Genomic DNA, 23,527 nt, shown 5'->3' on the forward strand with positions numbered 1-23,527 from the left:
GAGGAGAAAATTTCCTGGACCAAAAGGCCACAGGGTGTAGTTGGTTAGTTTCTGGGTCTCTTTGCGACAGGACAGCTCCCATGGCCGAACTGGATGCGTCGGTTTCCACAATGTAAGGGAGATCTGGGTGCGGGTGCTTCAATACAGGTGCAGAGGTGAATTTGGTTTTCAGGTCCTGAAAGGCTTGTTCAGCCTCAAGAGTCCATTCAAAGCGTTTGTTTTTCTTTAGGAGAGCTGTGATGGGTTGGACAGTTCGGGAAAATTCCGGAATGAATCTTCGATAGAAACTGGCGAAGCCGAGCATGCTCTGAACTCCCTTCACCGAGCTAGGAGATGGCCATTTGAGGATGGCGTCCACCTTTCGCGAGTCCATTCGGACTCCTTGAGGTGTCAGGATGAATCCGAGAAACTCAACTTCTGTGGTATGAAAAACACATTTTTCGAGCTTTGCAAATAGTCTGTGCTGGCGCAATTTCTCAAGAACTGCCCTAACATGTTTTCTGTGATCGGATTCTGAAGAAGAGTACACCAGGATGTCGTCAATATAAACAATGACACAGACATCGATAAGTTCCCGAAGAACATCATTCATAAAGTACTGAAAGGCGGCAGGTGCATTGCACAAACCGAAGGGCATCACCTGATATTCGAAGAGCCCAAATTTGGTGCGGAATGCAGTCTTCCATTCGTCGCCTTCTTTTATACGCACCAGGTGATAAGCTCCTCAGAGATCTAACTTGGTGTACACACAAGTGTCTTTCACCTGGTCGATAAGCTCAGGGATCAGGGGCAGAGGATAACGATTCTTAATCGCCATTTGATTTAGGGCGCGATAGTCTATACATGTTCTAAGGTCGCCCTCTTTTTTCGGCACGAAAAACAGAGCTGAGGAGACAGGAGACTTGGACGGGCAAATAAAACCATTGGCTAGGTACTGATCTAAATACTGACGCAAATGCAGGTTCTAAGGTTCTGTAAGAGCATAAATCCTACTACAAGGTAGTTGAGCATTGGGTACCAGATCGATTTGGCAATCATAAGACCGATGGGGAGGTAACGTGTTAGCCTGTTCCTTCTGAAAAACGTCTTGGAATTCTTGGTATTCTGACGGTAGCTGTACAGGGGTGGAAGTTGCTGAGGCTAGACCCATAACTGGATTTCTTGGATAACAAGTTGGTTCACAATCAGGAAAACTTATCTTCTTTGCTCGCCAGTCGATTCTGGGATTATGTGTTTCTAACCAAGGAATTCCAAGAATTACTTGAAATTTTGGGGCCTTGATCACATCAAACACGATTGCTTCCCGATGTCCATCCTGACCCATCAGTGTCATTTCAACAGTGGAATGCGTTACAGGCCCTGAGGCTATTTCGGTTCCATCTACTGTAGTAATGACATCTTGGGTTACTTTCGGGCGGAGAGGGAGCTTAATCCTGGAAGCCAATTCACGGTCTATGTAGTTTCCAATAGCTCCACTGTCGATGTATGCTTTTACAGCATGCAACTGCTGAGGCTGTTTTGGGTCCACGAGCACCATTGGCATGACAAAATGCGAGGTCAAAGAGTTTGTTTTCAAGCTCGGCAAGCGGACCCCTACGCTTGTCGGGCTAGGTCGTTTCCCGAATCAGGTGTCAATAAATCGTTATCAGTGGCTCCAACCACCTTCTTAGGTGGTTTAACCGGACAATTTCGAAAGAAAGTGACCGAAGTCCCGCATACAGACAAAGTTGCATTTGCCGCCTTCTCTCTCGTTCCTTCTGCGTTAATGTTCCTTTAACACCGCCGATTTGCATAGGTTCGGATACGTCGGTACTCTTGGAGTTAGCGTGGGTTTTGATCGGTACTCGGGTTTTGTACTTGAACCGATCTGCTTTTCTATTTTGAAGTCTGTGATCAAGTTGAACGACCAAATCTATGTAGTCTGCGCAGACCTGGGGTGGATCTACTATCTGAGCTAGAACATCCTTAAGCTCTCCGCGCAGGCCTCGATGAAACAATGTGATCCTTTTGTTTTCTGGCCATCCAGTTTCCACAGCCAGTCTATTAAAGGTGGCAACGTAGGACAGGAGATCCCGATTACCTTGTCGTAAGGATAGCAGTTCGTTATCAAGGGCCTGTCCTTGAGAGTGTCGAGCAAACAATCTTTCCATGCTGGCCTGGAAGCCCTGAAAAACCTAGAGAATGGGATCATCCTGATTTACCAATGGAATAGACCAATCGGCAGCACTGCCACTGAGGTAAAATAGTATAAAGGCTACCTTGGTCTGGTCGTTAGGGAAGGCCCCGGGTCTGAATAGAAAGTGTAAACGACATTGGTTCATAAAGACGGCATATTTCTTGGGATCCCCCGCAAAGCGTTCAGGCGGGGCCAAAGGCATGTGTCCAGGTAGATTGATTTGTACCAGGTCATTCAAACCCATTGATGTGGAAGTACCTCCGGAATTAGGTAAAGGAGTGTGCCCTGCCTGGGCCTGCAATAACCTTTTGGCCAGGTCATCAGTTCTTTCCTTGGATAGGATCAGTTCTCTTTTGAGAGCGTTAGTCTCCTGGCGGGCTAAGTGCACTTCTGCCCGAAATTCCCCCAAAAGCTGGGCCAGCTGATCTGTCTCGGAAGTCTCCATAGCGCCCGGGTGGGAAATTATGGGTAGGCTTCGCGTTCTGTCACGCTCACCTGATTCCCACGGAGGCGCAGGTCTGGCTTCGAGTCCTGATGCTTCTTCAATGGTGAAGCGCAGGACTCTGATGATGGACAGGAAGGGCCCCTCTACTCTGGCTTTTCTGGCTCGCAGGAATATTCCCCTGTGCGTGAAAAGGGAGTATTACCTACTGACGGAATAATGCTCAAGCCTCCCACTCCCTTCCAACCCTCCTCGATACCCTTCCACGATTCCCTGTGAAGTCTCACCTTAGGGTCTGGAAGGATGAGTTCTCCATCCTGCTTCTGATGCAGGGGCGCGTTGAAACCCAGTTACTTCACTGGATTGAGGTTTGATGGGAGTTCAAAATAAGCTTGACTATTCAGGTGAGGCGCTGTAAGAGTTCTGTTGCAAGTTCAAAAGTTCAAGCTTAATAATAATGTTCATTGTCTTATTGCAGTAAGCGCTAATGCTTATGTCTTTTTCCCCTTAGGGGCCGTGGTTCGGAATGCCGGAGATATGGTGCCGACCCGAAGTGTAAGTTCTGGATGAGCGTTCAGGTAATGTCTTTGCATTTGCTCATTCAATGTCTTTGTCTTTTTTCCCCATTGGGGGCCGGGGTCCGGAATGCCTGGAAGCGGCAGGACCCGAAATGAAATGGGAATAACCCAAAAGGTAAGTCTTAGAAGGAAACTGAGCTTTTCCTATTCCCTTCCTTCTCTCACCTTGTTTTCTTGTCTTTTCTCTCTAGGATCTGGGAAGTGGGTGCGGATCCGGATGATTGCTGCTGAAGATGGAGGCGCCCAGGAAAGGTGAGTGAAATGCAGCGCTGCAGCGATCGAAGCGAAATGCTTTTAAAATGATGTCTTCCCTTTCAGGATCGTCGGTGTGATGTCCCCGTGATGCAGCTTTAGCAGGTAAGGTCTTCTTTCTCTCCAATTCTCTCTTATCTCCCTTTGCAGGCGACCCAGGATGCTGACAGGCGTGGCTGAAGTCCAGATGCAGGAGCTGACACGGTGAGCGTCCAGCTGCGAGGAGCAGAACAACGCGAAGCGTGAGTTGCTGATCGGGCGTGGTTTAAATAGCTTTGGAAGAAGTTCCAGGCATGTATCCTTCGACCGATCAGGTATGTATCCTTCCCCGACCACACCCAGGTGGAAAGTAGTCCCACAGGTAAAGTAGTTCCATTCAGGCCTCAAGAGGGCCTGGATGTAGCAGCATGGTCTGCATCAGGTAAGTGCACATTAAAACACTTGAACACATGTCTAGCTTTATGAGCCTGGCGCCTAAGGCGCCAGGACAGGGGTTCAACATGAGCCTGGTGCCTAAGGCGCCAGGACTGTGTCCAAAGGGCCCCAGCTTGGGCCCGCTGGCACTTCCCTGGGGGGAATGATGCCTGCCTCTGGGGTTGCTGGGTCGGACCTGGCTCCTTGGAGGTAGGCATCATGACAGGATCTGGAATTTGTCCCTGGAATTCTGCTCTCTGCTCGAGTGAACGAGTAAGTTACTTGTGCAGGCAACATTACCAGCATACTCTAATCCTTGCAGCCCCCAGTCTACTGTGCCTGTCAGTAGATTGTGTTAGCAGTTTATCATTCTAATTTACACTCCTTAACCTTTTGCAGGCTATGTACTGTTACTTGTCATTTCGGCGTACTTGGAAATTTGAAGCTTGCGCTACATACACCCATATCGTGCGGTGATCTCCACTTACATTTTACCGATTTTCAGGTATGTTGGTATTTTTCACCTGGCATATTCAGGTTGTATGCACATTTGATCACTGTATATAGTGAATTTTTTCCTACCCATTTTCTTGCTCTCACAGGATGATATAGTGGGAACAATCACCTCATTTTCTGGTAAGTTGGATTCAGGATACCAATCCTGCTTCCACAAGAATGACTTCCTTTCATAATTACATTAATAGTGCATGTCACCACTCTTTAGTTTTAATTCACACTTTGGTTAGTCAAAACCCTACTTATTCACCAGGTGGTCGCTGCCAGGAGTTTTGTTGGTGAACTGTGGTGTACTTAGTTTTTCAACCTGCCTGTAATATTTGAATCATGTACACTACTTATGATTTCCACTGCATTGGTTCATCAGGGGTTCCCATTTCCCTGTTTTGTAATGATTAAGTTGTCATATAATTTTCAACAATTTAATTGTCTTTTCATATGACTTAGTTCTGCAATTTCTGACCAACATTAAATCAATTGTTTCCCCTACCCTCAACCTGAAATGTGGTATGGTTTTTTAAACATTTTTATATTGAATTTGCTCATTTGATTGCATATCCATTGCTTGTATTATTTATCTACAGAATTCTTGAATTGCGCTTGTTTTAATTTGGCGTTGTAAAACATCTATTTCATTGTGATGTCATATTTAATTCGAACACCCATTCTTGCTGTGTACAACATTGCAAAACATTTTTTGCTTAATTATTCAGCCTTGAAAACGATCAGCATGTCGAAACACGTGTTGGCTGTTCGCAACTTGAATTAAAGCAATCATTTACTTTTCGCCATTCAGTGATTGTAATCAATTTTGCTGTACTACTGGTGCTGAGCGCATCACCATCCCATATCCCCATTTCTACAACTCTATTAGGAGAGACTTACTAGTAGGAAGCCAAGACTCTGTGCTTTTTATGGTCCAGGCTTAAATGTTTGAGAGACTCATAACTGTGCATTCCTTCAATCATGGCAATCCATTCCTTTTCGTACAAGTACTTCACTTTCCCGGTATTACCCATCAGATCATCCTCAGTTTGTTTGACAATCCTTAGTAGGTGATTGCATAAGACCTAAAATGGTTTCAAATTATGTTCAAGTTTGAGAAAAGGGAATCATGAGGAGGACTGAGTATCTTATGGTAAAAGGATAACATTCTCGAGTGAGCTCCATTAACCAAGGAACTAATCCGTAGCTCATATCTTACGGCTACTGAAAGAAGCAAATTGAGAACCATCACGGCCCTACACCAGATGAGACCTTCCAATCTCGGCAGAAAGTCCGAGACCCACAATTGCAGAGCCTCACTACTGTATAAGAGCTTGTGAAAAATGTTCTCCTCATAACATTTTAGAAGCGAAATGAGGGAAACGTCCAGTGCTTTGAATCAATTTTACGTAATTGGTTGGCTAAAGCTCCAGCCTTACACTTAAGCCAGTGCCTTAATTTTTACTTGTGAGGTTTAGAAGTGATGGGAAAGCCAAGATATATACACATAATGTTCCACCTTGTCCAACAAATAAGAGGAGATACGCCATTGGGAGGTGGCCAGCATGTATTTGGTAGTGTACTGCATTACCCTCGTCTTCACTGAATTTATTATCAAAGAGTTAAGGGAAACAAACCTAGCAAATGCATCAACCAATTGTTGCAAACCTTTCTGGGTGCAATCAAAGAATACTAAATCATTGGCATAAGCCAGCCAGAAGATGTTAAGATGACACAGTTTAGGGGAAGCATAAAGATTAAAACACAGCCTAAATATGGAGATGTTACGCTAAAGCATCCCAGAGTTGTCAAGTCTTACTTCAACATTAGAATGATGGTGAAGCCCGATTATCAGGTGCAGGAGACCTGCCGGTATCCCACATTGCTTCAATTTGGCCCATAATAGTCCCTGATTAACAGCATCAAAGGCAGAGGAAAAATGTATTGTAAATATGAAAAATGTGTATTTCTTTGTCCATGCCATAGACTGTACACAATGTAAAAGAAAACCATTGAGGCTAGTGCTAAGATTTTTCCTGAACCTAATTTGTAATTTTTGCAGGATACCCTTTTCCTGCGCCCAACATTCTAGATTGGAGAACAAGAGGGATGCAAAGACCTTGCTGTCAGCATCTCGAAAGGGTATGGGGGTGTCATTTTTTGGGTCTGACCTGGAGTTCTTCTTAAAAATAGGTACTACGAATGCTGTTCTCCGTGCAAGAGTATACATTTCAGAGGAGGCCACCTGTTGTAGAAGGAATGTCAAAATAGTAGACCATACGGCTGGATCACTTGTAAATAAGACATACGACAGTTAGTTTGGCCAGTGCACGAAAATTGATACTTCAATACGCGATAAGTAGTTGTCAACTATCACTCAGCTATGAGAAATCTGAATAATCGATCAATTCACTGAGACTTGGAACAGCGCAGATCACCTCGAAGTACTCTACCCAATCTTTTTCATAGACTACATTAAATTGAATATCCGATTGGGGTGCACACACTTCATTAATCATCTGCCAGAAGGAGCAAGTGTTCTTATTGTGTAAAATCGAAAGCATCGTTTCTGCAGAAACGAGAGGCAAACACAAGGTTATAATGTTCTCAGAGTCAGACATTTTATTCAAAATAAAATGGGTTGGAATAACTCCTCTCTAGCCCTATCCTCAAAAAAGAGGTGCCCTGTCTAGGAAATTCAAACTAAGAATCAGCTGTGTCATGCAATTAGCAACTTAGAAACCGTCCTTGTGTCCAAAACATTCTAAACTGACCCTCACACTAGAAAAAACAATTAAGGGTGTAAGGAGATGTCTCAGACTTATGTTCAATGTAAAGTATACATAAAGAAAACAAGGATAAATCCAAAAGTGTTTTCGAAGGAGAAACCCTTTGATCCATAGGGTGGTTGCCTTCCCCTGGATTGTTAGGTGGGATGGTAAAGAGTCTTTTTCCAGAGGGTGGTTCCTTTCCCCTGGATCAATAGGTGGGATGGCAAAGAGCCTTTTTCCATAGGTTGGTTCCCTTCCCCTGTATCGTTAGGCTGGATGGCAAAGAGCCTTTCTTCAGAGGATGGTTCCCTTCCCCTGGATTGTTAGGTGGGATGGCAAAGAGTCTCTTTTTTCAGAGGGTGGTTCACTTCCCCTGGATCGTTAGGCTGGATGGCAAAGAGCCTTTTTCCATAGGGTGGTTCCCTTCCCCTGGATTGTTAGGTGGGATGGCAAAGAGCCTTTTTCCATAGGGCGGTTCTCTTCCCCTGGATTGTTAGGTGGGATGGCAAAGAGCCTTTTTCCAGAGAGTGGTTCCCTTCCCCTGGATCGTTAGGTTGGGTTGCAAAGAGTCTCTTTTTTCAGAGGGTGGTTCCCTTACCCTGGATCGTTAGGCTGGATGGCAAAGAGCCTTTTTCTATAGGGCGGTTCTCTTCCCCTGGATTGTTAGGTGGGATGGCAAAGAGCCTTTTTCCAGAGAGTGGTTCCCTTCCCCTGGATCGTTAGGTTGGGTTGCAAAGAGTCTCTTTTTTCAGAGGGTGGTTCCCTTACCCTGGATCGTTAAGAGCCTTTTTCTATAGGGTGGTTCCCTTCCCCTGGATTGTTAGGTGGGATGGCAAAGAGCCTTTTTCCATAGGGCGGTTCTCTTCCCCTGGATTGTTAGGTGGGATGGCAAAGAGCCTTTTTCCAGAGAGTGGTTCCCTTCCCCTGGATCGTTAGGTTGGGTTGCAAAGAGTCTCTTTTTTCAGAGAGTGGTTCCCTTCCCCTGGATCGTTAGGCTGGATGGCAAAGAGCCTTTTTCTATAGGGTGGTTCCCTTCCCCTGGATTGTTAGGTGGGATGGCAAAGAGCCTTTTTCCATAGGGCGGTTCTCTTCCCCTGGATTGTTAGGTGGGATGGCAAAGAGCCTTTTTCCAGAGAGTGGTTCCCTTCCCCTGGATCGTTAGGTTGGGTTGCAAAGAGTCTCTTTTTTCAGAGAGTGGTTCCCTTCCCCTGGATCGTTAGGCTGGATGGCAAAGACCCTTTTTCTATAGGGTGGTTCCCTTCCCCTGGATTGTTAGGTGGGATGGCAAAGAGCCTTTTTCCATAGGGCGGTTCTCTTCCCCTGGATTGTTAGGTGGGATGGCAAAGAGCCTTTTTCCAGAGGGCGGTTCTCTTCCCCTGGATTGTTCCGTAGAATGGAAAAGAGTCTCTTTTTCCTTTCCATTCTGCCCACTTGCTGATTCCTGTTCTGTTTCAGACCTCCATTTCTTAATGTTTTTCTCTTCCCAACCTCCCTCCTTTCCTTTTTATTTTTCTCCACTGCTCCCTCTCACCTCTCTTTCTTCCACCCATGGTACCTTTGTAATATTCTGATTTGTACCAGCCCACTCATTATCACCAAACCATCACTCACATTCTCATCAGACTTTCTCCTCCTCCCACTAGGTTGGTTAGAGGTGATGGAGTAGAGGGAGGGCCTCAGTTATCAGGTTTTTATTGTGGAAGTATAATCATGAGCATCACTGCCCAGTCACAGATAATGCACCATACATACCATGAATTATCTCCACCGCCTGGCTGTCCTCATCTTGCTTTTCTTTGGTTCTCAGTGAAAAGACAGTGGTGACAATAAGTGGACCTGTTAATAAAATGTAAAAAATATATATTAGTCTTGTACTTTATCTCGAGTAAAGGGAATGCGCCCTTATTTACCCTGTGGCATATGTTGGACGATAGAAATTAACAACGCAGCACAATTATTTAATGAAGGGTCTTCTGCCCCTGAAGGTGCTCACAAACTATTTTCCAAACAGCATCACGGAAATCATATTAAGGGAAGTGAGAGCAAGACCCCAGACGCTACAGGGTGTAGTGAGACACGAACACTGGGGACTCATAGTTTAAGCTATAAACATTTATTCATAATCAAAAGGGTTGGGGAAATGCCTTCCTATCCCTATCCTGGGAGTTATGTCCCTAGCTCACCCAAAAACGAAAGGGTCTGTGTTCTCAAGATGTCCACATTAAAAACACATCCTGTGTCCAAATTCCTACTCTGGCCCTTAACTCTAAGGTTCAAAGGATTTTCTCTATGGATCTCAAGGTGCACAAATGTTCCAATCCACCGAAAAGATATAACTCCAACCAAATGCTCCAAGTGGACAATGTTCTCAGTTCCAGTGAATGACTCCATTCTCCAGGTTCCTGTTACCAATATGCAAGTTCCTTGGAGCTCAAGACGATGGCTTTTCCCTTTTGGCGCGCACACACAGTTCTCAGGGAAATAGTTCTGTTCCCCAAGTTCCTTTTAGCAGGTAAGTTCAAAACAAAGAATCGCATTTTAAACAGTACAAGAACCTAAGGCATGTGACTTCCTTAGGATTCTCTTGAAATTTAGCCCACCCTTGATTTGGCCTGGTATATTCTCCTGTCACAACTTCTTTATGGTCTTGTACACATTTTATCTTCACCTGGTATACTCTCCTGCCAGGACTTTCATATCATATCTTTATTACAATTCCCTTTTATTCATCAAACAATACCAGCTCATCATTTCTTGAATGGTTCTCTCTTTCATATATAGGGCTTTTGCCCCTCTCTCAAAGTTGTTCACCTATACCCAGTTTTCTCTTTCTGTCCCTTTAAGAAGCGGGTTCAATATCCAGTTTGTGGAATAGCGTATGGGTCTTGTAGCGTCTTCACATACTTCACTTTGTTCACTCGTGGTATAGCTTTTAGATTTATTAGCTACTTCATATATTTCACTTTGCTTACGGATAGCGACTTCAAAGCAGCACATACTTTCAGGCAACCCGGTAACCCTCTCCACTTCCCTGGGTTTATCGAGTGCTCCAAGTGTCTCTCGTGCCTCTCTGCCTCGGTTCTCATTGTCTCTCGCACCTCTCCGTTTCTGTTCTCATCAGATGTGGGCTCAGCATGCAACTTGTCATCTGTGGCGCCTCTGCCGTGCCAGTCTTCAGTTTCTGCTGCCTTTCTCTCTCAGGCAGTGCATCCTCTGCACTTCGGTTCCTTCTCCTGCTGGGCTGATTAGCTTTGGTAGCATTTCCGGCGTTGTCTTCTCCCCCAAGGTTCTGGCCGGTGCTCATGCAAGTAGCCGTGCAGCTCAGCGTCTGCAGCGCTCTCTCATTGCTGTCGGCTTTGTGGGTTATAAACCTCCCGGTATGATTAAGGAGTTTCCCCAAAACTAGACTGCAGCATATGTTTCCTGCCTTAGTCATCTTTACTCTCTGTTTCTTCCTCGCCTCAGTAGTTGATGGATGATTCTTTGTGTTGTCGAGGAGGCTGGTATGGGATTCTTTCAGGAGTACTCATTGCTGCCTCTTGCTTGTCTCAATAACTAATGTATTACTCTGGTTATCATGTCGGGGAATATTAACACTGTACTCAGTACATGGATGTGGATGAGTGGTGCAATAAGCCATTAAGCCTGAGGAATGGAGGAAACAACCCCAAAGGGAAATGGGGGATATGTATCATTCCCCAAAGATATCACATCTCTCCTAAGAGCTCGCCTCTCCCCAGGAGGTCCTCCCTCATATAGCCGCCCCCAGGACAGATCTGTACATGGTCTGTTGCTGCATGAGTGAGGGCTGTGCTTCCTTTGGGACTGCTCTTCGCTGTGGTAAAGAAGGACAGCTCTATGGATAGTCCGCTGCAGCATGCGTGAGGGCTGCGCTTCCTTCAGGACTGCTCTTCAGTGTAGTAAAGGTAGCTCTATACATATTTTGTTCCTGCAATGATGAGGGCTGCAAGTTCCTTCTGTACTGCTCTTCAGGGGGTAAAGAAGGGCAGCTCGATACATGGTCTGTTGCTGCACGGGTGAGGGCTGGACTTCCTTCTGGACTGCTCTTCAGTGTCGTAAAGAAGGGCTGCTCTATACATAGTCTGTTGCTGCACGGGTGAGGGCTGCGCTTCCCTCTGGACTGCGCTTCAGTGTGGCAAAGAAGGATGGTTCTATATATGGTCTGCTGCTGCATGGGTGAGGGCTGCGCTTCCTTCTGGACTGCTCTTCACTGTGGTAAAGAAGGACAGCTCTATACATGGACTGTTGCTGCATGGGTGAGGGATGTGCTTCTTTCTGGACTGCTCTTCAGTGTGGTAAAGAAGGACAGCTCTAAACATGATTTGTTGCTGCATGGGTGAGGGCTGCGCTTCCTTCTGGACTACTCTTCAGTGTGGTAAAGAAGGACAGCTCTAAACATGGTTTGTTGCTGCAAGGGTGAGGGCTGCACTTCCTTCGGGCCCTCTGAGTATTAACATGGAGACAGGGATGCAGGTTTCCAAGGATGTCTGCTGTGGGTGTTCAAAGGTACACCATTGGAGTTGCTCAATCATTCCCATAGTCCTCCTGAACCCCAAGTTAGTGAGCATGGTTCCCTACTCTGATTCAGGTTTTCCTTTGGCAGGAGAGGGGCATTATGGGAAACGTAGTACTGCTCTTCCAGGCCTGTTGGTCGAGTCTGGGAACCCAGGGTTAGGGATATGTTTTCTAATGGCCTTCTGTGCATCTAGGACCTGGTTAGGAGTCCCCCCAATCCTCATCGTGAATCCCTATTGGACTCTCTGGATTTCAATCCAGGTTTTCCATCTGACCAATGGGGCAATTATGGGAGTTGTAGTACTAGACTTCTGACCTTTCCACAGTGGAGTGTGTGACTTGACCTGATGAAACAGCCTGGGGATTTCGCTATCGGGTCCTTGTGGTGTCAAAACACGGCTTATGCATTTAAGCGGCATCTACTGCAGCGATGTGCTGGTTGTGACTGTGCTTCCTAGAAATTGAAGATAAACCATCTCTGTATGGCAGTACCATTACAAGAGACGAACAATAATATGCAATGCTGTCTGACCCGCCCTGATCTTCTAGGCCTTACATAGGACACGCAGCAAACAACACGTTTCTGTGTCGCTCCGGGATTCATCAGTATAATGATTTGCTGTGCACAATGAGCAGAAACGGGTCTTCTCCACTCCTGCAAGTAAGGGATGCCAAACTGAATAAAAGAGGTTATATGAATACCGTTGACTTTTGTACCAAGCCCTTTATGGCATACTCCCTGGAGCAAAACTGAAGGGTTATAGCTATGCTGTAGCCTTAAGCGAGAGGTACAACTATATGAACATTAGAAGTCACACGAGCCGACATGGCAGTCAGAAGATTTCACAAAATGTGAAAACTCCACTTGTTTGAGCCAATATTCACTCATTCCCATCCCGACCTCAATAAACATGGCTGATATGGAAAGGTGAGACAAGGGAGGGTAAAACCAATGGGAAAAGGGAAGAGGAGAGCGGAAGGGGCAGTAAGGTGTGGGGTAGGTGCAAACAAGGCTATGATTGGTGGTGCTGCCCATTTAAGAATAGATCGACGCTTACTCTTTTTGGGGAAATCGAAAAGAAAAACAAAAAACACGACAGGTCACCAAGCTGACGCACAACTCCTAACCACACTGATGGGCTTTGCCACTGGACACAAAGCCACCAAGCACCGTTCATTGCACCCTGAACCCTCCAAGCAACAGTAGACTCTGGGATGTGTTTAGGAATTGTTTCCGTTTGCCTCGTGCCTTCTTCCAACTGCCCCAGGGGTGGCCACTGCTAAAGCTCCTCTCCCACACAATGCTGACAGTGGTGCAACATAACTGCCCTGCACAGCTCCACTGCCACCTGTCCAGAGCTAACATGCAATAGACCTTGAAGCCACTTGTTAAAGATCAGGGGTGTAACTTTACCCAGAGAGAGCAGCGCCTGGTGAACTTCCTTCATCACATTCCTGTAAAGGTCCTTCTGCCACTCCTTCAAAACCTTCCAATCCTCGTCAGAGAAACAGGCAGGGGCATCATGGAAGGTGACCTGTGCCTGGAACAGAACATGTGACATCAATTATTTACTATTTCTATTTATTGAAAAAACAGAATCCAATGGATGTCTAAGCAAACCTTTGTCCTCTTTTAGTACCCTGCTTCACCCAACCCTCATACCTTTACCCAACTCTCACCCCCTCGCTCAACCCTCATCCTCTCACAAGACAATGCAAGTATATATAATATTTTCTATAACAAGATATGGTGACTTATTTCAAGATAAGGTGAAAGGCTGTGATAGGCTAGTATTGCAGAACGTGGAACCTTTAGGATTTTGCAATTAAACTCCTGGAATCCAGATGGGCGCGCCTCCCCAATGAGATCATGGTGGCAAGATGGGAGGCCATTTGCAGGAATATTGCCCGGATATGGATTAACATTGCAGAGAGGGCTGGACAGGTGAAGTTGCTGAGATGGGTTTTGTGGATCCCTGAACGGATGGACAAGCAAGGTTTGAGTCTGTCGGGCACCTGCTGGGGATGTGGCCCGTCAGTAGGAACTCTGGAGCATACGCTGCGGGATTAATAGAGAGTCACATTTCTCTGGAGTGGAGCGACGTGTGATGAACACTGTCCTTGGTGTGGACAGAGAGTAGAAGTTTGGAACTTTGATTTTGGGTGAGGACACGGATCTGGAGGAGCTGATATACCATAAAGTGACTTGTAATCTAAGGGCTTCAATGGTTGCCAAGAGAATCATTTTATGGAATTGGAAATCTGCAGTCTTGCCAGGGATGGGGGGGTTGGCGTTTAGAGATGTGGGTTATTTGTTTGGTTTTCTTCTTCCACGGTTTGCCCATTTTCTTCTTTTTAATTGTGTATTGTTTTGTTTGATTATTGGCATTGTGTATGTGGTATACTGATGTTCTCGTTTATGCCTATACCAAAAATTGCTAATAAAAAAATAAAATTACAAAAAAATAAAAAAGATTTTGCCACCAAATGTTCCAGGTGAGGAAGAAGTTTTGCTACGGGTACGATCGGCTGGCTTTGGTGGCTTTTGAGTGTTGACAGTAAATGTACTTTAAAATCTGATCAGTCTCTTATTGTGGCTACACCAGTGCCCTATGTAGGCTTTACAGGCAATATTATCTGGCGAGCAATGGAGCGATGTGAAAGAGCCATGGATATGTTCAAAGCCATTAACATTAAGCGCTGGTCAGTGGGAGGGAAGCTACTGGGTGATAGTTAGAGCTTGCATGAGTAAGCAGGGAGCAGGGGCGAGGAGAGATGCAGAAGGGCTATCAATGACACATCACATGTAGTGGAGTCTTAGCTCCTTCCGGTATTTCAGGAGTGTTGGGGAGGAGTCTGATGAGTGTTGTGGTATAGTTCCAGATACTCGGATCGTAGCTAGAGAAGGCTTGTCTTTTCTTGGTTACCATTTAGAGAGTTTGAAGTCAGTCTATAACATGGGAGTGGGAATTGTGGGCTTCTAAGCCACTCTCCCTGGCTGCTCATTGTGATGCTAGAAATGCATCGGAGGGACAGGGCCTCCGTATCCTTGTCCTTTACTGCTTTTTATCATGTGTTCTGTCGTGTTTTCCACGCAGGAGTTCATGTGGGACTCGTGGCGGTGCAGCTCTCTTTTGGTTTGGTGAACAGACCCGTGGGATACCCTTATGGCACCCATGGGTGGGGGTACAACCCTGTGCCCCTAGTGTATGTTTTTGGGCACCTGTGGGTGGCCCGCAGAGCAGGGTATGGGCTGGTGGCAGCTCCATGCTGAGTTTGACAGGTGTGCGGAGTATCCTCCATTTTGGGATACCCCGGCCCTGCCATTGGGATCAGTTGATTCCTGATGGAAAACAAGATGGCCCCGGTGGCCTCTTGCTTTCTATTACCCATTACCTTGTTTTCCCAAAGTCCTGGGAAGCCCTGACTCTGTCCCTTCCCCCTGACTGGCTGTTGGGTGGAAATGCCATATATGGTGTGTTTGTGAAGGCCCGGCCAGACTAGCTGGAGCCTTCCCGGTGATGTATGTTGTGGGTACCTCCTGTGGGTGGGACCTGGGTGAATGGAGTGTGTGACGAATATGCATTCTGTGTTGTGGGTGTCTAGTATCTGGTGGTTGACACAATGACTGAGACAACCCTGCCCGAAACCGGTATGAATGCAGCTTGGAGTGTTGAATGGCTCGGTACTTGTCTCAATACACATAACTTATTATGAGTGTCTGGAGAGAAGTGAATGGCCTGAATATCGCGTGTGCCTGATTGGCGGCCTGCCTGCATGAATGAATGCCCGTAGTCGTGATTGGATGCTTGAGTGTGACCCAGCGGAATGAATGGGAGATCAACAGTATATCTGGGGACCTCTCACTGCTAGGAATCGTGTTCAGAAGCTGAAGTCCACTACGACGAGTAACTGGAGTAACTTACGCTTGACCTTGAAACCCCTGCTGGACGAGAAGGAGTGCTGTGGCTCTCCCTCGCAATCTGAAGGCTGTTGTGTTTCCAAGGACTGACCCAGAGAGGACCTGGTAAGGCAACCTCTTCCCGAGCTACGAGGGACCATCGTGGACCTTCGACAGGCTGCCGACACGGGGACTGCTGCGGAACTCCAAGGAGAAGCCCTCGGATTGTTGTCCGCCACTGTCGACGACCACCGCCCCCGACCGGAGCCGCCGTGCTCCCGTTTGCCTAAGAACTTCCATTGATCATCGGACGCTCTCGTCTGCATCGTCATCCGATTGTCTCCCGCTGGAGAAGGCCCGACCATCGACGCGCCAAGGAGCATCCAGTGGTGGGTTTCCCGCCACCTAAAGACCACAGAGACGCCGACAACTCGACGCCCTTGCTAGGCCACAGTTCTTCCTCATCTCTTTGCGGTCAAGAACTATCGTCAGCGAGGTGCCCCGCATGCCTCTTCCTTGCAGGACGCCAACACTCTGTCGTCGACGAGCACCGCTCGGAACGAAGCTGTCACTTCCCTGCCGTAGTTCGACCTGTTCACCATCGGACGTTCGACAACCCGTGACTCCCGCCTTAAAGGGAGGGCACTCAAGAAGGGCCGTCGATTCCCCGACACCGAACGCCAAGTTCCTCGACACCTCTCGACGATCCGTGGCTCCCGCCTGAAAGGGAGGCACTCAAGAAGGATCGTTCGACGCATCGTCGGAGAACTCTACTCCACCAGGTACATTGGGGGGGTAAAACCTTAATAGGAGGAAGTAAGACTATCGAACGTTATATGGACTGGGCTTGTGCTAAATATCTAGGGTTTCCTGTTTTAGGGGTTTATTTTTTTTTATTTCCGGGGGTGTTTTTCCAGTGTTTTCAAAAACTTTCGGAATCTGTGTTTATCAGTGTTTTCCCATTTGCCCCTTTCAAAAAATCACGGACATTTTCTTTTATTGCTTCATTGCGTGCATATGTAGGGTAATCTCTCAGTGCAAAATGTTCTAAACAATTTCATGTTAATCAAGTAATATGTTGCATTCCTACAAGTCAAAATGGTTGTAATAAATCATACAATATTTCTTCAAGAACTCTTTGCCCATCCGTGCCCTTTCTTTTCTTCCCATAAAGACTTTTATTTGGGAAAACGGCCTTTCCACATTGGCACTGGACACGGGCAGGGCCAAAATATCCAACACACAAGCTGATAAATCTGGCCACTGTTGGTGCTTTCCCATCTAATACTCATGCACCCGAAGCTGCAGATTCTCAGGCACAGGCTCTGCCAAATAGGCATTAAACTGGCTGTACACAGTCTCAGTGTCTTTAAAATGGTTAAAAATAAATGCATATTTTTCAAAGTTTTGACTAAATTATTTTTTGCGGAAGGGATCTAGTACTTGCATGGCATACCACAAAGAGGCTTCACTCACTTCGAATGACATGGTGGCTGATGGAATGTTTCGACACAGCATTGCTTGCCATTTTACATGCATTGTTGCGTAGAGTTCAGTTACTCATTTAGCGCTGCGTCACACATTTACACCCAACGTGGAATAAATACGTTTACATTGCGTGTCTCATTAAATAAAAATTGTTCAATTAGTTGGAGGGGTTCTACGCACGCGTCAACCTATGCAATGAAAACACAAAGTGTACTACTACTAATAATAAATAAATAAATACACTAATTCGTAGCGCTTCCCCAAAAGGTTACCGATTTCGAAGCGCGGATCTGCTTCTAGGCTGTCAATTTCATAGACTGTTCCTCTGCTCTTTGGTGCTATTTTGTGCGCACGGAACATCATGAAGCTGGTTTCTGGTTCTGTGTGCTTAAAGTACTCATGTTGTAATATGCATGTGCAGGCGTGGTGCTTTTAAAGTGACATCTTGTTATGCAAACGCTTGCACCGACCTATATGCAGCTTTGAGGGGATGAGTTTGAGTGACTTGTCAAAACAGAAAGGCAATGGTTTTAGAGCCTCAGCAGCACTCCATAAAATATCCTGACGTGTTATTTAAGACAGGTGCCCAATGGAATCTTACTTCTTGAAATCAGGCAGCCCTGTGGGGCACCCCTCCAAGGTAAAGGGTAATTATGGCACCTCGGCTCAGGGGCACGGGTTGTGCCAGTTCTGAGCTCGCTAGAAATGGCCCAGGAGTCCTTGTGTTTAAAATGTATGTAAATCAAACTCCCACAACGTCGGCATCACACAAAAAAATACATACAACTTACCTTACAAAGGGTCCAACACGTCCAGCAGAGCAAAAGCGAAGGAAACACTGGAAAATACCGTTCAGCAGGTTCAGGGAGCAGTGAATGGCTCGAACAAGTGACGCTGCTTATATGGAGCGAGATTTCCCGGGCAAACATGTACGTGCAGCCTAATGACCCATGCAGGCCTCAAAGGTCATGACTGGAGGGGGTGCTTTAGCCCTCCCCCCCGGCAGAGATGCACACATCATCAACAGGAGCATGCCCCCTGCAGTCCTGCTAATGTTTCCCTCCCAAGAACAATGCCACAGCTGGGAGAGGCACAAAGAGCTTAACGCTCAACCGAAACCAGAGTTTTCCAGATTGTCCAGCATTGCAGTTTGCAATCTGAGGTCCTTATGACCAGGCAGTCAAATCGGCATTTGGCCACAAGGTGGCAATATGGGATAATAAGTTATCATTGCAGCGTTAGTAGCAATGTCAGTTCCAATAGACAATGCTTTAACAGAGCTGCTAGGATAGCTCACTGGCAACGTGCGTGTCTTGGAAACAAGACACCATGGTTTCGAATCCCGTTCCCAGCACTATGAAATACAGGGTTTATCAGATAACCCTGAGAATTTTTACATTTTAACGGGGGTCACATATCAGGCACTTTCCGGTTATCCCCGAAAACCGGACACCCTATATATATATATATCTTTATTTACAGGTTGCCCAGGTGGGGGGGGGGGATCTCCACACAGAACTGCGCCTAGTGGTAGGGGTCAGTATTCTGCCTATTGTTACAACCACCTTGCGTTCCTTCCTATCTCTATTGCCGGTTTCCTCGTTATTAATCTGTGTGACATTTTAACCGTACAGTTGATGCACTTTAATGAGATTCGATAACATTAGTGGTACCACTTTAGAATTGTATATATTTATCATTATTGACTTCCGAGTACAAAGTGCGTTATTGTGATCGTGTACATACCTTTGAATATTAATTATATAAAGACTGTGTTTTCAGTAATACAGTGTGTGGACATTCCTTTGTGGGGGTTCGGGGTCTACACTGTACTTAAGAACCATCCCGCATCACCTCCTGAGAAGCTAGGCCTTGATTGCTCGTCCATTGCTACCTTATAGAGAATCTTGGCTGGGGTCTTCTGTGCCTCTCCTCTACCATATAGAGACCAGAAGTACAGACACCCCCTACCAGTCTTTACACTCATTAACTTGCATTTTTAGAAGCAGGAAACAGTCCTGACACAAGACTCCATGGCCCTCATTAGGACCCTGGTGCTAAGTGTTTAACGGCGCCGTAAAAGGCTGCGGTGCCATTAAACACTTAAGCAATTTGCAGTACCGTACTTAGCGCCTTCCCCAGTCCCATTGAGCCCTATGGGGCAAAAATGGGAATGGGGAAGGGCCATGGAGGAATCGGGAATTACCGCCCGCCAACCTCGGAATAGGGTGGTAATTCCCCATTCCGCCATGGCGGACTCCAGCATCGACCATGGTGCTAAGAGCAGCATGGTTTTCCGCCGGAGTCCTAATGCGGGCCCATATGTATGGCCATCAGTCATTGTTGAATGCCTATGGCAAGTTGAGCGATTGCTCGCGCAGTAAACTATAGTTGAGTAAAGCCGATGGAAATGTGAGAAATAGGAGTCCTGTGCTAAAGGAACTGTGAGAGTGTAACAAGAGAGATCTGCCAGCGTGTCCGCCACAGGGCCTGAAGGCGACAGAAGGTGCTGTTTGTCTTGGGCCTCTCAGTATACACAGGGCCTCGCAGGCAGCGGTAGAGAGCATGCATCTGTGGTTCCCTTTTGGTGGCAGGTCTATCGAATCAGACAGGATACCAGGTGCTGCTCAAATTCTGAACCCACTGCCTCCCCTTCATTCTGTCTACTGAAATCTGGAAGTAACATTTTGCAACTTCTCAAATCCTAATTCATAGCATGGGCCCTTGCTTGCATAGGGCATTCCACAGGGCCTGAAATTAAGATTCAAAGAGCAGGAGTGTCGGGCAGGAGCTCTCTATCCAGAGAGACTACTTTAACTTTTCTACCCTTATTACGGAAGATCCATTGGGTTTAAAAGTGTGTTCTACGCTTCTTTATTAATATTCTCAAATGCTCAAAGATAATGGCACATATACATGTTTGCAAAGCACCAGTTGGCCTGAGAAGCCAAAAGAAGCGCCCGGTAGCTGATGGTTTCAATCTATCCAGGCACTCTCAGGCTAGAACCCTTTTCTACTTCGTAGAATAACAACAGATGAACTCAAGTTTTATTGCATTAACTTTTGAAGATAAACATTCCCTGCTGCGGTCACTGCTCCCCTGCAAGTGAGCTATGCTGGTTTTGCCGAACACGTTTCTAGAACCTCATATTCTCAGGTTCACCTTGGAGCCCCGGCGGCTCCAAGGAAAAGTCTAAGAGGCGATCCTGTGAGATGTGTCTCCAAAAGAGAACACAGATCAATTAAAGAGGTGCTGCACCCTGTCCCCAGGTTCGACAATCAGAATTATGCAAATCCTTTCTGCTGAACGCTCCGTCAATATTTGGTGGAGAGCTTGGAAAACGTGCTTGATATGATAAACCATATGCCCTACAACGTTTAAGCCACAGGTGGAATCATTCGGAAACAGGAAACTTACATTACCTCCACGTCCACTCTTCCTCGTCCCAGTACTCAAAAATAAGGTGGCCCATCTCCCACAGGAACCCCTTTTCTATTTCTATTTCCCATAGCCATGACCCCTCCTCCACGAGCCTCTGGCTGTGACAGCCCGCCTCCCCCAAGCCACAACATTTCTTTTTGTTCCTGCCTCCGTGGCAGGGACGTTTACTCTGGGGACAGGGACCCTCTGTTGAGATGGGCAGGGTGCACAGATCCGCCCACCGTCTCCAGCATAGCCAGGGGTGGTGGTTGATGAGGCCTGCCCTGGCCAGGGGCGGGCCCCAGCTGTTCCCGATCGCAGGCGGTTTGGCTTCCAGCATCCGCTGGCCAGGAGTGCTCACTCCCCGGGTAAAGGTAAAGGGGTTCCTGTGGGAGGAGGGTCACCTCATTCTTGATCACTGGGACAGGGAAGCGTAAGACTAGGAGTAATGAAGATTACCGGTAAGTAATCCAGGCATTCCCCACAATACCAACATTGTGTGATCCTGGGCAAAGCACCTTTGCTCTCTGAATGTTGAGGCACAGAGTGCAAAAAGCAGTCATCACCTTAGGAAGTGCTATCTAGACACTATACACAGCAGTCGCAAGGCCACTAGTTTTGGCTTCGGTATAGGCATCGCAAAGAGGGCCTGTGAGGAGAACGGGAAAAAGGGATGCTGATCAGCAAGGGGGTTGGAAGAGTGCAGGTTTTTATGGCACGGTTTGCATATGTGTGGGCAGGCAGAGGAAGGGTGGCACAGTGCAGTGGGAGGAACACAAATCACCACTGAAAGCTTTCTTCAAAGCGCTTTGCAAGATGCACAAGTAAATAACCTGAGAGAGCAGAGGCAGGTTACCACGAGGTCAGGGTATGGCAAGTGGTTGCAGGTCGGCTCATGCTAGCAAACTCCCAAATAACAGGTACAAAATAGTTCCTATTGTGTCCAGCTGAAATTATGTGGGTTTAAATAATGGAGTTCTCCTGATCAAATAAACTCTCCCCTGGAGCTTTCTTATTGGCAGTTCAGGAGAAGTAAAGACGCCCATCTGTGAGCTGTTAGAAACGATGTGCTGCTGTCTGTCTTCTTCTTGCTGATAGATTTTATCCATCAGCTGTGATTTTTGGATACCGGGGCTTGAGCCTCATTACTCCATCTTCTCGGGTTGTTTGGATTCTTCTTGGTCTGTGTGGTCTTGACACAGTAGTGTTGGTTTCACAGGGTCTTCGCAGTGAAACGATGTGCCAGTAGTTAACTACAATTTATACCAGTATCCCTGCCTTCAGGCGACGAGCACAAGACAGCAAAGTCCAGCGACAGCGCGGCCGGGATATGTCGCGCGCGTGGCTCTGACAGGATTAAGTTGCCTTTGACCATCACATATCCTACACATGGAGGAAAATCGTTTTTTTTGGCAATATGTAACATTCACAATTCAGTTTGTTTAATTAAACATAGGGGACATAAATGGTCACGTCCTTAAATGGATGTGTCCAGAGTAAAAGTCTCTGCTGTTGATACTGTGAATATCAATAGGTAACTTTCAATTTCCATGCACCTTCGAAACGCACTGAGCAGAAGGCATAACGCTGCACCCGTGTTCATGGCGCACATCTTTGCAGCTTTGTTCTGGCGATAATAAAGGTTTCTTGCAGCTATTCTGTGCGATATGCAGCAGGGGGAGGGGGGGCAAAGTCAAGCACCAGGGGTTGTCTTGCATGTAATCAGTAGAATTCCCCCAGTTCCTCCGTTTTGGCGCATTGCTTCCATAGGGTCTGGCCCCGCAAGGTTGCGCCGAGGGCAGAGCGGTGCCTTTATTGAGCGGTCTCGGGGTGACTCGGGTCACAGCACTGCGCTTCAGGAAAGCTTGGATACAGCACGGAGACCCCCGCGCCCCTGGGAATTGGGAGACTTGATGACCGGCACCTTAGCAAGTCTTCTGTTCTGTGTCAGAATGGCATGTTCAGAGTAGGCATGCAACCTCCGCCTCCATGTGTAAGCATCCTTCACACACAGCACAGCCCCTTGCTTTAGTCCGCCCTGCGGGCACTTCCCAGACTCCGCCCATAAGCTGCTCCACACAGCACAACTCCTTGCTTTAGGCCGCTCTTCGGGCACTGCCCAGACTCCGTCCATAAGCAGATGCACAGAGCACAGCTCCTTGCTTTAGGCCGCCCTGCGGGCACTTCCCAGACTCCGTCCATAAGCAGATGCACAGAGCACAGCTCCTTGCTTTAGGCCGCCCTGCGGGCACTTCCCAGACTCCGTCCATAAGCTGCTCCACACAGCACAGCTCCTTGCTTTAGGCCGCTCTGCGGGCACTGCCCAGACTCCGTCCATAAGCAGATGCACAGAGCACAGCTCCTTGCTTTAGGCCGCCCTGCGGGCACTTCCCAGACTCCGTCCATAAGCCACTCCACAGAGCACAGCTCCTTGCTTTAGGCCGCTCTGCGGGCACTTCCCAGACTCGGTCCATAAGCAGATGCACAGAGCACAGCTCCTTGCTTTAGGCCGCCCTGCGGGCACTTCCCAGACTCCGTCCATAAGCTGCTCCACACAGCACAGCTCCTTGCTTTAGGCTGCTCTGCGAGCACTGCCCAGACTCCGTCCATAAGCCACTCCACAGAGCACAGCTCCTTGCTTTAGGCCGCTCTGCGGGCACTTCCCAGACTCCGTCCATAAGCTGCTCCACACAGCACAGCTCCTTGCTTTAGGCTGCTCTGCGAGCACTGCCCAGACTCCGTCCATAAGCCACTCCACAGAGCACAGCTCCTTGCTTTAGGCCGCTCTGCGGGCACTTCCCAGACTCCGTCCATAAGCAGATGCACAGAGCACAGCTCCTTGCTTTAGGCCGCCCTGCGGGCACTTCCCAGACTCCGTCCATAAGCAGATGCACAGAGCACAGCTCCTTGCTTTAGGCCGCCCTGCGGGCACTTCCCAGACTCCGTCCATAAGCTGCTCCACACAGCACAGCTCCTTGCTTTAGGCTGCTCTGCGAGCACTGCCCAGACTCCGTCCATAAGCCGCTCCACAGAGCACAGCTCCTTGC

General features: G+C 47.3%; 1 protein-coding gene across 1 annotated transcript in view; it reads right to left on the reverse strand.

Moving 5' to 3' along the window:
* Positions 1–23,527, reverse strand: part of LOC138489465 (zinc finger protein 2-like) — a 97,538-nt gene that overhangs the window by 64,803 nt on the left and 9,208 nt on the right. Inside the window, exons 2-3 of the mRNA XM_069617192.1 lie at positions 13,085–13,211; positions 8,887–8,970 (exon numbers count right to left, since the gene is read on the reverse strand). Of these exons, the coding sequence (XP_069473293.1) occupies positions 8,887–8,970; positions 13,085–13,211 (211 nt within the window). The remainder of the gene's footprint in view (positions 1–8,886; positions 8,971–13,084; positions 13,212–23,527) is intronic.

The sequence above is a fragment of the Ambystoma mexicanum genome, chromosome 9, assembly GCF_040938575.1.
Source record: "Ambystoma mexicanum isolate Mex_15411 chromosome 9, UKY_AmexF1_1, whole genome shotgun sequence".
NCBI lineage: Eukaryota > Metazoa > Chordata > Amphibia > Caudata > Ambystomatidae > Ambystoma > Ambystoma mexicanum.